Consider the following 16,121-nt stretch of genomic DNA (forward strand, 5'->3'; position numbering starts at 1 on the left):
AAGAAAAATTTATGCTGGTGTCAAGAAAAGCCTAAATATGTGAGAGTGTGATTTGTCTCTTTAAGTTATTTTATTACAGTTCCATTTTTCCCCATTTTCTACCTTACAGTGAGAATACTTAGACAATTGCATGTGTTGGAGACTCAAAATCCACATTAATACCTCAAAAAATCTTAGTTACCCTTTTAGTCAGTGCTCTAAAAGTGTGCAATTACCAATAATCACCTGTGGGTGGTGCCATCCTATAGGAGAATTTAAATTCGTGTTCAGGGTACAGAGACAATTTAATATCATACATTTTTCAACCTTTAAATATGAAATAGCTAATTTCTTGTGAAGCAGATAAGGTTCTCTGCTTAACTAATAAGAAGCTCATGGGAACATTTCCAGTGAAAAATCTCCAAGGTCTTTTCTGTCTGCTAAGAGAATCGTTTGAGAAATGAACTACAGCATAGTTAAAAAATTATTTCCTTTTAAACTTACCATTTGTATGGGGATGGTTTCATCTTACATAGTACTCTTAGAAAAGTTGTTTGTTTGCTATCGGGTGAGTGTGCTCATCGGAAAGAGACAGAGAGGGAGAGAGAAAGAAAGAGAAAAAGAAAGAAAGTGAGGAAGCACTCCCAGGGAAGATGACCATGCCACAGTCCCTTCTCCTTGACTCTCCTTTCAGGATTTGGGGCATGCATGCACAGGCTCCTGGCATGCTTTTCAAGCCACTGGGTACAGGACTTGAATTGTGCAGTCGGTCATGTGGGATTCAGCCACCTTAACTGGCAGGCCCAATTTTTTTCTCTTATCAATATTCTTAGTTGGAATTTTTTTAAACCAACTGTCTTTTGAGAATCTTATATGTCAAATTCGTGGTTAAAATGGGTCAGCTTAATTCAGGAATCTAGACACAGTAAATGTATTACTGATGTGCATGGGAGGGGAAACAGGTTATGACTATATGTTTATTCTTTTTTATTATAGGAGAATTCCAGACTCCTTCAAGAACGTGGTGTGGCCTATATTAATGCTGATTCTTCTATAGAAGGTGAATATTGTTGGTTTTATAAGAAAAGTTGCTAGGAGCAACAGTTTAATTCATAAATTATGTACTAGCAAGGATGGGAGTCCACCAGCATGTGGTGCGCGAATTTCCTGCTGCTGGTCTGAAAGACTACTGCCACATGTGAGCCCGAGTTGAGATTTTTCTTGCTGTTGTTGTTGTTAATGAGTTTTGCACTTAGACTGATGATTCAGGAAAGCAGCATTCAATTTGCTTCATCTGGTACACTGCCTATCTATGGCAAGAACTTAGTAAATAGCTATTGAATGAATAAGTCATAGATCTAAAGACTTCTGTGGTTTTGAATGGGATATAAAATATCACTTCAATTTAACCCTTAGTCTTATCCTAATATCAATGTTGATTATTCAATACTAATTTTGAAAAAAATACTGACTTTTAAGGTTTTACCTTTCACCAGGTGTTTTTACTTTTTACATTTTTCTTCCATTTAACAATTATTAACTGAGCACCTCTCTGTGCAATATACTTTTTCAGAATTCAGAAATGTCAGAGGTTAATAAAAAAACATTGTCTTATGCTAGGGAGTTATGGCTCAGTATTGATGTTAAAATGAATCAGTCTTTGATTATAATATAAGCAGGTACTATAAGAAGAATATACTCAAACTGTTCTGGGATTTTAGAAGAGAGAATAATAGCAACTTCAATAAAGACTTAAGAAATGGGATGGGACCAGCTCCAGGCTTGTGTTTAAGGGAGCCGGATCCTGCATAGAAGACTGCGGTTCGAATCCCAGCTCTGAGGGCAAAGCATATCCTCCTTCTAGGAAAATCAGTTCAGGAGCCACCTCCTTGGTGACTCTGTTTAAACTGTCCCTCCCTCAGGCTCCCTTTAAGTCAGCCACCCTTCCTCCATTGTCACCGCTTCCCAAGCTCCTCCTGGCTGCTTTGCTTCAGCTTACACCCAACAGCCCATGGCTCCTGAGGGCTGGGGACCTGATACAGAGCCAGCTAGAGAGCACCTGGCTTTCAGAATCATTTTCACAATAATACTTTTTGGTTATTGCTAAGTGCTAGAAGTGTTCTATGTACTAGAGATCCTGCAGTGAAGAAAAGAGCACCTGCTCCATGAAGATCAGAGTCTAATGGAGAGAGGTTAATGAAATGACAAGTACTTTAATACCTTAGGTAGAGGAGTAAAGGGGGAGAAAAACAAAGCAAAGTTAAGAAAGAGTGGCTAGGACAAGGGGTGGGGATTGTGTGCTTTTTTAGAAAGGTTTGTCAGGGGAAACCTCCTAGAAAACATGACACTAGACCAGAGGAGAGGAAATCATGCAGATACAGTGAAGAACACTGCTCCCGTCTGAAAGATCGGAGTGTCCAAAGACCAGGAGGGAGTATTCTTGGACACAGGAGGAGTTCAAGAGTTGGAGAATGACCTGAGAGTCTTCCATACATGGCACTGTGGGCCATGGTGAGGATGATCAATTTCTTTCTTTTTCTAATTTGCCCATGGGCACGTCTTGCTTGCCGGAGAGATAGAGAGGGAAAATGAAAAAGCACCTCCATAGGGAAAGGTCACACCACAATCCCTTCTCCCCCATCTCTCTTCTTTTCAGTATTTTGGGCACACATGCATATGCACATGACATATTTAAGCTGCTGGGTCCAAGAGTCAAACCATGCAGTTGGCCATGTGGGATCCAGCCACCTTAACTGACACACCACTAGCAAACCCATGATCAATGTTATAGAGTGAAATGGGAAACCACTGGAGAGTTTTAATCAAATTTAAGTTTAAAGAAATCATTCTGGCTATGAAGTTAACAGTCATCTGTGAATAAAAGAATAATGGAAAGAAAGAAAATATAATCTATCCTCTCCTTGTCTTTCAGGAAACTACACTCTTAGAGTTGATTGTACACCATTGATGTATAGTTTGGTATACAACCTAACAAAAGAGGTAAAAATAATTAAATAATATTTGAAGAATTCTAAGTTCTACAAATAATATTTTCTCAAAGTGCCATTATTATGTCAAATATCCACATTGTTTTGTTACTGTTTATGTATGAATATGTAGAACAGATATCCGCTCTCTAGCTCATCATGTCTAACAAACCGGTCACACAATACCTCATTCCTCCCCACACCACAGTGAGACAGCCTTTGGGCAGCATTTTTTCCACCACCTCTATTTTGTCAGTGAGGACACCGAGCTCGAAGAATATCAGCCACCAAAGTCAGACAAGTTGTTCAGTACCTCAATTATGACGTCCTCTGGTTTAACTCCTTAACTTTAAAACTGGTTTATTCTCCATAACGTAGTGATGGCCATTAATTGGATACAATTTCAGGACTTAAGACAAGTTAAAAGTTCTGAGAAAGAATGTGCGTTGAAAACACCAAGTGCTTGGGGGGAGCCCATGGCCTGCTAGTTGAGGCAACTGGCTCTCGCATGGTTTGAATCCTGGACCCTACAGCTGATAAAACACTCAGGCTCATATGCGTGCATGCCCAAATCCCCACAGGATGGACATGTGGGGGAGAAGGGATTGTGGCATGACCACACCTCATACTGGGGGTGCGGGCTTCTCTGTCTCTCTCTCTCTCTCTCTCTCTCTCTGGACAGCACAAGGGCCCTCTGGAAACTAAAATAGAAATGTAAATATCTGAAATGTGATATTTCAGAGAATCCTCACCATTCATGCAATTTAAGATAAAAGCTAAGGACCTGGCAGTTATTTCTGTTTTCTAACTGGGTCAGTAATGCCTTGTGACAACTATAAAAACATTCTCTCTAGAGCAGGTTGATACGATGTAATGCTTGAATATTTCTTGTTTTTTCTTTTGTTTGTTTGTTTGGGGAGAGTGATTTGCAGTATTTTAAATTTTGCCATTAATTTTCCATTAGTGATATATTTTTACATTCTTTCCAATTTGACTTTCTTAGCTCTGAAATAGCCTTGTCCTTTCTTTAAAAGTTTTATGTAAGTTTATAAATGTAATTAAATGATTTTATTGCTCTATTTATTCATATTGTACAAGTTAAGATCTGACTCATGCTTGTGCAAATTTAATTTGTGTTCTCTTAGAACTTTGCACATGTATCGATTCTAGTATCTAGCATATAGAATAGCATTTTTATGCACAGTTCTCATTAGTAGAGTATGCTGCGTGCCTTCTTGTCTTATTGATCCCTACATCCCTGGCATCTATAAAAAGTCTTAAACTTGGGGGACCAGCAGTTAGCATAATGGCTATGTCGCTAGACTCCCACGTAGTCGACCGTGGATGGAGGCCCAGACCCGGTGGCTTAAACTCCCGCCAGGTGTGTGTGCGTGCATGCCCAAGATCCCGAGAGGAGAATGGAGGAGAAGGGACTGAGGCGTGGCCATCCCCCCTGGGGGGTGATTTCTCACTTTCTGTCTCTCTGTTTATCTCTGTCTGTCTGGCGAGCGCATGCACCGTATAGCAAAAAAACCTCTCCAAAAAAGAAAAAAACAGTCTTAAACTTTATTCTAATGACAGAAAACATGTGCACACGCATGTGTACATGAAAGGGGGACAGAGTGGAAAATAAAGTGCCCTCACCGGGTCTCTATATATTTCCCTATGTTCTCCAGTTCCTCAGGACCTTGAGCACCTGCATGTGCGCCTGGCACATATTCAGGCCAAGCTGAGAAATCCAAGCCACAGTCGGCCATGTGGCTTCCAGCACTGCAGACCAGTACACCACAGGCTGTGCCAAACGGTTGACTCATCTATAAACTTTTTGAATTGTGTTTGTTGAAAAATAGCACATAAAACTTTTATTAAATGTAAGATAAAAACATTTTATACCATATGTTATTTGAAAAAATGTGGCATAACTTTTCCAACAATCCAGTATTTTCAATTCCCTGTAAATAACTATGGGACATTAAATGAAGTTTAATTTGCTAATTATTTTTGGCATAACACTTAATGCTGAATTGGGAATTCAATACTAGATCATATGAACTCCCTTAGGTTTCTCAGTTACAAAACTAGAAAATGTATTTAAAGCCCTGTGGTATGACACAAATTACAATAAATAACTAAATAAAATATGTACTACTCTGTACTTCATTATATGTTATTTAATGGCTTTTGTAACCTGACTGGCAAGAAATGATATTAAAAAGAATACTTTCCCTTAACCACCTCGCCCTTTTTCATTCTCTTTTTATAAGAGGAGAAAGACATGGTCTTCACAGTTGCCACCACTTCAGAGAAATAGATCCAGAAAATTATACTTATGATCACTCAGCTCAAGACAATCGCTTAGTAGTAATTTGGCGTAGTCATTTTGTGCCTTCAGGTTGATAGTTACATCTATGCTTAATGAGTACATTCTTAATAATATAGCCTATGTTGTGAGAAATTTGTTATTTAACTCATAATTATTACTAATGTATGGATCAAATCCCTTGTTTTGCTGAACTGTAGTTTAGCTGTTCATTCCTGGTTAATGGATATATTAGATTGTAATACATCTGATTTATATTCTCTTTTCTTAATTTGTGTAGCTGAAAAGTCCTGATGAAGGCTTTGAAGGTAAATCTCTTTATGAGAGCTGGAGCAAAAAAAGTCCTTCACCCGAATTCCATGGCATGCCCAGGTAAACAAATAAACAAAATTTCTACTGAATTTAGTGTGTTATTTTATTATTATTTTTTGGGGGGGGAAGGGAAGAGATTATTGCTATAGAGTGAGTGCACTTGCCAGAGAGACAGAAAGTGACAAATAATCTCCCCCAGAGGGGGATGGCCATGTCACAGTCCCTTCTCCTCCTTGCTCCGCGTGGGATTTTGAGCACACATGCACATGTGCCCAGAGTGAGTTTTAAGCCGCCAGGTCCAGGACTCAAACTGCAGTTGACTACATGGAAATCTAGCAATGTACCATTATGGCATGTGCTGGTCACAGTGTGTGTTTATTTTTAAAATGAAAGAATATTTTCTTTTAGTCATTAGTTTAAAAAATTAACTTTCTGAATGCTCTCAAATATGTTAAGCAATGCTTACTTTCACTAATGAAATACTACTGTGCAATTTGAACTTAAACCGAGAGGCCACCAAAAGCTATTCTTTTTGGAATAGGTAATAAATATATACATGGCACATAAAAAATATTATAGTGAAGATAACGATGGGGTGTAATTCCTCATATTTCTGTTCCCTTGTCACCCTGTAATTATTTTTCTGGACAATGTACAATTAACACATATTTTAGTTACTCTAATGAAAATCTAATTATCACTCTAGCATTAGTTGTATCTTCTCAAGTTGGAGAAGAAAAAGAAATATCTCAGTAGCTGAGATAATAGATAGCAATAAAAATAATTTAAATTTTTAAGGGCAGAATTTGTGCCTCAGTTATCTGAAAAAATGTTGCTTTTTCTCACTTTATCATGTACAACAGACATACATAATAAATAGAAAGACATAATCTAAAGAAAAATATTTTCTTTTTTCTAAAGAATTATTTCATTTATGTATTTGTTTGCTTGTTTGTTTTAATTTGAGCAGAGGGGGAACAGAGAGAGAGAGAGGGAAAGTGAGAAAGCAAGCTGCCAGATCCAGGACTTGAAAGACAGTCGGCCATGTGGGAGTCCGGTGCCCTTAACCCCCACGCCATCTGCTGGCCCCAAGAAAAATATTTTCCAACTTCAGGAACCCTTAAAAGAATATGCCATCTGAGGCCAGCAGGTGGTATGGTAGTTAAAGGTGCTGGATTTCCACATGGCTCTCAGTGGTTCAGTTCCCAGACCTGATGACTTGTTTTCTCGCTTTCCTTTTCTCTCTCTCTTATAAAATTAAAAATAATCACGAAAAATGGAATTAATTAAATAAATAAATATATTTTTAAAATATGCCATAAAATAGTCACCCTTACATGAAGTAGTAACATGAAATAGTCTTATAAAAAATATATTTTACAATGAAATTAATATTCCTATTTTATTTTCAAATGTCATGTTATATTTAAAAATTATATTTACAATAGTGAAAATGGAGTTTAGATTAATTGATCTTTATCTGTAATTGATTAAGAAGTCATTCTGAAATAATTCTTTATCCCTAAAAGGATTAGCAAATTGGGATCTGGTAATGATTTTGAGGTGTTCTTCCAAAGACTTGGAATTGCTTCAGGCAGAGCACGATATACTAAAAATTGGGTAAGTATGTCTCAAGGAATCCTTCAAGACTGTGAATATATGTGTGTGTAAGTATACATATATATGTATATAACTGAATGATTATATATAAATATATAGGTTATACATATTTTTTTTTAACTTTTGCCATAGGGTGCATACATTCACTGGAGAAAGAGAGAGAAGGAAAGTGAGAAATTAGCCCCCAGGGGGGATGATCATGCCACAATCCCTTCTCCATTCCCCTCTAGAGATTTTGGGTACACACACATACACACATACACACACACACACACACACACTCACAGGCATTCAGTGTGTTTTTCAAACTACCTAGTCCAGGACTTGAACTGCGAAGTTGATTATGTAGCATCTAATGCCTTTAACCACAGTGCCACCTGCTGGCCCTTGTGAATATATTTCAACTAAACAGATAATTCTGACTCCAAAAGAAATTCCTCAAGTTTCAAAGGAATAAAGAATCACAGACAGAAGGGAACAGTTTCAGTGGTTGATGGTGGTACCACTTCATGGGACAGTTCCAGCCTCTGGCATCCTCAGCCCCATATTCAAGTTTCACTTGACCCTGGCACGACATTTGCACAGTCATTTAAGTTAAAAATAAAGAAAATGTCTTTGATTCCTTTTCCCCCATTATTATTCAAAATCAGTATCAAGGCTTGCAAATATTTGGATTTTTATCTCTTATTTATATCATTAAACAAATAACAAATCATTAAACAAATCACAAATTGTAGTAAACACATAAAGCCATAATCCTTCTCTTTTGAGGTTGTTGATAGTAATAATTATAGTTTTGTTTTTACCAAAGTAACATAGGTACATAGTTGAGAAAATGTCAAGTAGCTACATAAAATGTTATATTTAACAACAGTGGTGTCTTGGGGCCAGCAGGTGGTGAGGTGGTTAAGGATGCTGGACTCCCACATGGCCAACCGCAGTTTGAGTCCCAGATCTGGCAGCTTGCTTTCTCACTTTCCTTCTCTCTCCTCTCTCTCTCTCTCTTTGTCTCTTTCTGGTCAAATTTAAAAACATAAATAAATAAGTAAATCAAGTTAAATAGTTATTTAATAAAAGGGAAAAAAAAAGTAGTCATCTCTTATCTCATGTCCACATTCATTCTACCATTAATTGTTGGACATTGGATTAGAAACTCACCAGTCTGAGCATCCCTGATCTCTCCTTTGTGAGATTTTAGATCTCCCTCTGAATCTTTTACACTTAAACTCTCTACTCTCCAGCACATCATTTATTGGAGAGTCATCAATCTGTGAAATTACAGTGATTAAATAATTTAGTAGGCTGGCCCCATGGCACAGAGGCGAAGCACTGTGCAGAGTGAGCCAGATCTCAAATGGTGGAGTATAGTTCAAGTCATGGCCTTGGAGACATGCCAAGCATACCAGGCACATGTATGTACTTGTGCCCAAGATATTGATAAGGTAGAGAAATGGAAGAAAACAGGATTGTGGCAGGACTAGGATCCACTGGGAATCCTTTCTCTCTCTTTATCCCTCTCTCATGCACATATACACACTTTCTTGGATTCAGAAAAAAAAAAAAAGTACTTCCCTGTATAATATATCATGTAATTCTTATTTACTTTTCTGATTGTCTTTTTTATTTTATGAATTGTTATTTACATTCAATCATTGTACATCTCTACAGCACACAATCCATTTATAAGGCATTGCATGTATTATATGACAATCAAATCAAGATTATTGCTATAAACATTGTTTTCAAAAACTCCTATCAAAAACTCTTAAATTGGGGCCAGCAGGTAGCTTGGTGGTTACAGCACTAGACTCCCACATGGCCAACCATGGTTTGAGTCCTAGATCTGACACCTCGTTTTTCTCACTTTCCCTCTCTCCCTCCCCCTCTCTCTCTTGCTCTCTATTTCTCTGGTGAGTGCATATGCCCTATAGCAAATTTTAAAAATAATAATAAAATAAAATAAATAAATCTTAATAAAAAAATTCTTAATTTATTTTCACTGAAATGCAACATTGTCTTTTTAAAAGATTCCTAAACTATATTCATACATCCTGTATACTTAAAGTTTAGGTACCCTTCTCAAGTGTACTTAACTACTATATCAGCCTTTAGTAAATAGCTTATTGAAGAAATTAAGTATATTCCTTTTTTCATAATTGATCTAACATTCTTACTAATATTAATAGTAAATATGATGCCACATATTTTATTATAAATTATCTTACAATATATTTTGTTTTGTTTTGTTTTTTTTTAGGAAACAAACAGGTTCAGTGGCTATCCACTCTATCACAGTGTCTATGAAACATATGAGTTAGTGGAAAAATTTTATGATCCCACGTTTAAATATCACCTCACTGTGGCTCAGGTTCGAGGAGGAATGGTGTTTGAACTAGCCAATTCCTTACTACTCCCTTTTGACTGTCGAGATTATGCTGTAGTTTTAAGAAAGTATGCTGACAAAATGTACAATATGTCAATGAAACATCCACAGGAAATGGAAACATACGATGTATCATTTGGTATGTTACATTTCCCCTTTCAAAATTCGTTATCTGTTTGTGTCTATGAATGTCTAAAGTATAATGACAAGTTTATTATTTATTGCTGCTCAGTGTGTCCAAATACTCCATTTATATCTATAAATGTATTTTTCATATAAGAGGTGCACATATTTTATAATATACAAAATATAAATACCTTGTGAAACATGAAAGAGGGTAGCTTTCTATACCGTTTCATTTTTTATAAAACTATAGAATAATACCATTAGAATCATATTCTTAAAGCTTTTGCTGATCCTTATTTTTATTCCAGATGCACTCTTTTCTGCAGTAGAGAATTTTACAGAGATTGCTTCTAAGTTTAGTGAGAGACTGCAAGACTTTGACCAAAGCAAGTATGTTCCCTATCTATAAGTATATAAAAGAATGAAAAAGAAATACTGATTAATGCCTTTGTTACTGAAATAACTTCGGAACTGTGTTGCTCTTTTCTGTCTTTCCACTCCATTGCATCCTATGTAGGGCTGCCAAGTCTCTCAAAGACCGATTTTTGACATTCTGAGTGGAAACTGTGCTGCTCAGAAATGCCAAAGTCTCCTCACTGCCCGTCAATGGCTTGTAAGAGTCCCCCTTAGCACCGAAGGCCCTCCACGGGGTGGACCCAGTTTTTGCCAGTTTTCTCTCTTGTTCTTTCAATGTCCATAAATCATCTTTCAATAGAAGGAGGGTACATGCATGCAGGTGCCCTCTATGTTTTTTTTTTTTTTTTTTGAGAGGTTTTCGCTATAGGGCGCGTGCACTCGCCAGACAGACAGAGACATAGAGACAGAAAGCGAGAAGTCACCCCCCAGGGGGGATGGTCACGTCGCAATCCCTTCTCCTCTGTTCTCCTCTCGGGATCTTGGGCACGCACACACACGCGCCTGGCGTGCGTTTTAAGCCACCGGGTCCGAGACGCGAACTGCGGTCGACTACGTGGGAGTCCAGCGACATAGCCATTACGCTAACTGCTGGTTCCCAGCCCTCTATGTTTTTCAAGCCACCAGAGCTGGTATTCGAACTGCAGTCTGCTATGTGGGATGTCTCCTTATGCCATTTCTTAAGTCTTTTTTGAAGTTGCTATTAGTCTGTCTTCTAAATATCCAGAACAGTTTGACTATATTCTTCTTATAGTATCGGCATATATTATAATCCAAAATTAACTTATTTTATCAATACTGAGCCATAACTCCCTAGCATAAGGCAATTTGTTTTTAACTAACCTCTGACATCTCTGAATTCTGAAAACATATATTGCACAGAGAGGTGCTCAATAAATAACTATTGAATTAAAAATATATACTTAATAAAAACGCCTGGTAAAAGATGAAACATTGAAAATCAGTATATTTTTTTCGAAATTTTGTCTGTTTGATATTAGGATAAGGCTGAGGGTTATGTTTAAATGATATTTTATATCCCATTCAAAACCATAGAACTCTTTAGATCCATGACTAATTCATTCAATAGCAATTTACTAAGTTCTTGCCATAGATAGGCAGTCTGCCAGATGAGGCAAATTAAAGAATGCTGCTTTTCTGAATCATCAGTTTAAGTGCACAGCACATCTGGGAAAAAAAAGAAAGTCTCAACAAGGGCTCACACGTTGCTGTAAAGACTGATGAGCCACCAGCAGGAGATTCCCACACTACACGGGGATGGACTGCCATCCTCCTTGGTGCATACTTTATGAGTTACACTGCTGCTCCTAACATAATCACAACTTTCTTTTTTGTTTCTTTTTTGAGAGATTTTTACTATAGAGAATGTGCATTCGCCAGAGAGAGACAGAGAGACAGAAAGTGAGAAATCACCCCCTGGGAGGGATGGCCATGCCACGATCCCTTCTCCATTTCCCCCTTGGGATTTTGGGCATCCCCACACATCCACTGTGAGTTTTAAACAGCCGAGTCCGGGACTCAGATTGCTGTCAACTACGTGAGAGTCCAGCAACATTTTCATTACGCCATCTGCTGGTCCCCCAAAACTTTCCTTATGAAACAAACAATATTCACCTTCTATAGAAGAATCCACGTAAGATAGGCTACAACATGCTCTTGAAGGAGTCTGAAATTCTCCTATAATAAAAAATAGAGAAAAGTATAAACACATAGTTATAACCTGCTCTCCCCCACCCCTCCACCCTGCAAATGCATATCTTCATTTACTGTGACTAGATTACTGAATTAAGCTGACCCATTTTACCCATAAATTTGACATACAAGCCTCTCGAAAGACAGTTGGGGGGCCAGTAGGTGGAGTGGAGTTAAGGCTCTGGATTCCCACATGGCTGACTATGGTTCGAGTCCCAAACCCAGTATTTTGAAAATCATGCCAGGCATTTATCCAAAATCTCAAGAGAAGAGTGGAGAAGAAGGGATTAGGTTGTGACCACACTCCATCTGGAAGGGTGCTTTCTCCTCCTCTTCTTCTCTGTGTCTCTGTCTGAGACATGCCCATATACAGTTTAAAAGTTGAGAAGCAGTGGAGCAATGACAATGCAACCTGACTTAAGAACATTAAAAAGGTTCAGAAATTGAAAAATTAATATTCAAAAGCAAATAGGAAAGAATTGAAAACGTCCAGAAAACCAGAAAATATTGGAAGAACATAATACATACATTGTAAAAATACTTTTTGAAAAGTGATCTGAAAATTAAAAAAAAAAACAAAGTTGGCAATATTGTTAATAAGACAATTCAAAAAGAAGATACAATTTGTAAAGGTACTTATAGCAGTGTTGGTCTGTAGCCTAGTGGTTAAGGTAGCTGGGTTTCACATGACCAAGCATGCAGTGCAAATCCAAGCTACAGAGGCTTGAAAAACATGCCAAGCATGTATGCATTTATGTTGAAGTCATAATGGTCAAAGCATAATATTATGCTAACAGGTCAAATCTATGCTTCATTTACTTATCTAAGTTCCTAATACTAAATAAGCAAATGCTGAAAAGAGTTGAAATACAAACTATGAGGATTTCAGTTATTCTTATTTCCTTTGTGGTCAGAGTATAACTGAAAGTGGAGTACTGACCTATTTCACTCTAAATCTTTGTAGTTGTGAACTTGGACAAGTTATTTAACTACTGATTCTTAGTTATCTCATCCATGAAATAGATATATTACCTTGTTCAGCCTGCAGTATTGTTTTGAAAATTAAATATAACAAATCATATAAACATTTAGAACAGTAATTTCACATAGGAAGCAATCACTAAATGCTATTAAAATGAAACCATGAAAAAATTAAGAGCTAACTGGGAACCAGCAGTTAGCGTAATGGCTATGTCGCTGAACTCCCACGTAGTCGACCGCAGTTCGTGTCCTGGACCCGGTGGCTTAGAACTCACGCCGGGCGCGTGTGCATGCGTGCCCAAGATCCCAAGAGGAGAATGGAGGAGAAGGGATTGTGGCGTGACCATCCCCCCTGGGGGCGATTTCTCGCTTTCTGTCTCTATGTCTCTCTCTGTCTGTCTGGTGAGCGCACGCGCCCTATAGTGAAAAAAAAATAAAACCTCTCCCCCCCCCAAAAAAAAATTAAGAGCTAACTAAATTAATGGATGAAACAGTGTATTATTCCTTTATTGCAATGATTTTTTTTCTTTTTAGTTAATTGGATTACAACAGAATTAGTGTATGGAATTCAGTAACTCATCATTGAAGTTCTTGACAAATTTTTAGTTATATTGAATTATTCTTACTACAATAACAACCCCCACACCCTTTGGAATGTGGCCTTTTTGAGACAGGTAGTATTTAATACATAGCAGGTATTCAAATACCCACTAAAAGGATCACATAAACACAATCTCTAGTGTTCATGATAGACTTATCTTTAATAAAAATAATATTATTGTCACTTGGCAAAGATTTATAATTCATCAGGCATCTTAGGACACATCAATACATTCTCAGTATTGGTATTACCTCTACCAATAAATTACTAGGCTGCCTAAGGTGAAAAAGTCTTGCTGATGTCTATATACTTAGGTATATAAATTATTATTTTGATTTAAGTAAATATTACTATATATTTTCCCATTTGTACTAACAGTGGTCTCATAGGCCTCAGGAGACTAGTATTTCATAGGATTTTAAAAATATAGTAACTATGTAAGTTGCTACTTTTAATTTGTATCCTATAGGAATTTAAAGTATACTAGCAAGTTTAGTTTTGTTCTGAATGTTTAGTTTGCTAGATAAGCACATATGTTTCCATGAAATTATGACTTATATTCATTTTCTTTTCTAGTCCAATGTTATTGAGAATTATGAATGACCAACTAATGTTTCTGGAACGGGCATTTATCGATCCCTTAGGGTTACCAGACCGACCTTTCTATAGGTAAGAGAAAAAAATGTAACTCCTTGCAATAATATCACCTTTTCTTATTTTTTATACTGCGAGAAAAAAAGGTCCCAGCTGATTTAATGCAAGCAAATAGAAAATTTAAATATATATACACATTTAAATGATAAATGTATTATTTTTCATATATCTTCTTGTGTATCCTTCCTTTTAGTATCTTTTTTATTTGTTTCTGATGATAATATATGTTTATTTTAGGATGTTTAGAAAATCTAGAAGACCACAAGCAAAATGTAAAAATGTTCCCAATTCCATAAGAAAAATATAAAAATTACATTTATATTATATATAATAAATATATATTTATTAACTCACTACCTCAATGTTGATATATAGGATTTTATTTCCTTTTTTGTTTTGTTTTTTATTTTTGTTTTAATTAGCACAGGGCACATGCACTCACCAGAAAGAAAAATGAAGGAAGAAAGTACTCTTTGGTGCTAGCAAATGGTGTAGTGTTTCATCACTCGACTCCTACACGGCCAACCATGGTTCCAGTTCTGGACCTGGTGGCTTGAAAATCATGCCAGGCATGTGTGTGTGTGCACCCAAGGTCCCAGGAGAATGGAGGAGAAGGTATTGTGGTGTGGCCATCCCCCTGGGGTGATTTCTTACTTTCCCTCTCACTGTCTCTCTCTCCAACAAGCACATGTGCCCTATGGGAAATACCTCTGGAAAAAAGCGAGAAAGAAAGAAAGAGAGAAAGAGAGGAAGGAAGGGAGGGAGGGAGGGAGGGAGGGAGGGAGAAAGGAAGGAAGGAAGGGAGGAAGGAAGGAAGAAAGAAAGAAATCTAAAATAGGGCATGGTCATGCCACAATACCTTCTCCCCCATTTCTCATTCTATCAAGATTGTCTGGGATTCACACTGCAGTTAACCATGTGGAATTTAGCTCTCTTAACCACTAAGGTATAGGGCCGGCCCATTCTCCTATATTTTGTAATTATTTCTGATATATACCAACTCTCCCCAGATTTGTTTGTTTTACCTAAATATTGCAGAATGAGTCAAATCATCAAATACCTTAAAAAAGGCCCATCTTTCTGTCTTGAAATCCAAGCAGTGGGTCAGAGCTAGGAGTCAGGGTGACTGATTTACCAGTGGCAGCATGACCATTGCCACTTCTGAACTTTATCACTATGGAATTTGTCCTTCTCTTCCAGAGCTATAACATGAACTGTCTGAGCCCCTTTAATTAAAATATCTTGTGCCTGGTTCATGCAGATCATTGTGAAACTGTTGTTAATTACCATGTTTTTCATAGACCGGTCTGTGGAGAGGGTTGACCTTGGAAGTTCAGCTAAGAGAGACATGTTCAAATCATAAAATTAGGACTATGTAACCCAGGTGTTGTAGATTACCTTTGTTTTTATCTTGTACAGTATTTTGGCAAGTAACAGACACTAAACTGTTGTATCAACAGGCATGTCATCTATGCTCCAAGCAGCCACAACAAGTATGCTGGGGAGTCATTCCCAGGAATTTACGATGCTCTGTTTGACATTGAAAATAAACCGGACTCTTCGAAGGCCTGGCGAGAGGTGAAGAGGCAGATTGCTGTTGCAGCCTTCACAGTGCAGGCTGCTGCAGTGACTCTGAGACAAGTAGCCTAAGCAGTTCTTTAGCGAACCCGTATTGAATTGGTATGGTATACCACTCAGAAGAATCATGGTGGGTATATTGATAACCAAAAAATAAGCATAGAGCTGACCCTTGAATAAGTAGGTTTGAATTATGCAGGCCCATTTACACATGGATTTTTTCAATAAATATATTGGAAAAGACAACATTACTGTAAACATAACTTCTCTTCCTTAAGAGTTTATTGATAACATTTTGTTTTTGTTATCTTACTATCATTTCATAATAATATGGTATATAATATATATATATATATAATGTACTAACAATGCATTAATTGAGTGTGTAATTGGTGCGGTTTCCAATCAACAGTAGGCTATCAATAGGTAAGTTTTAGGGGATTCAAAGTTATA

The 16,121-nt window shown here is 37.2% G+C and overlaps 1 protein-coding gene across 1 annotated transcript in view; it reads left to right on the top strand.

The window, feature by feature from the left end:
- FOLH1 (folate hydrolase 1) overlaps positions 1–15,909 on the top strand; it is a 52,730-nt gene extending 36,821 nt beyond the window's left edge. Inside the window, exons 12-19 of the mRNA XM_006160335.2 lie at positions 976–1,039; positions 2,912–2,979; positions 5,567–5,658; positions 7,128–7,218; positions 9,476–9,740; positions 10,036–10,117; positions 14,013–14,105; positions 15,551–15,909. Of these exons, the coding sequence (XP_006160397.1) occupies positions 976–1,039; positions 2,912–2,979; positions 5,567–5,658; positions 7,128–7,218; positions 9,476–9,740; positions 10,036–10,117; positions 14,013–14,105; positions 15,551–15,740 (945 nt within the window). The 3' untranslated portion in view covers positions 15,741–15,909. The remainder of the gene's footprint in view (positions 1–975; positions 1,040–2,911; positions 2,980–5,566; positions 5,659–7,127; positions 7,219–9,475; positions 9,741–10,035; positions 10,118–14,012; positions 14,106–15,550) is intronic.
- Positions 15,910–16,121: the final 212 nt, after the last annotated feature.

Source organism: Tupaia chinensis, unplaced genomic scaffold (assembly GCF_000334495.1).
Source record: "Tupaia chinensis unplaced genomic scaffold, TupChi_1.0 Scaffold000680_1, whole genome shotgun sequence".
Lineage (NCBI taxonomy): Eukaryota > Metazoa > Chordata > Mammalia > Scandentia > Tupaiidae > Tupaia > Tupaia belangeri.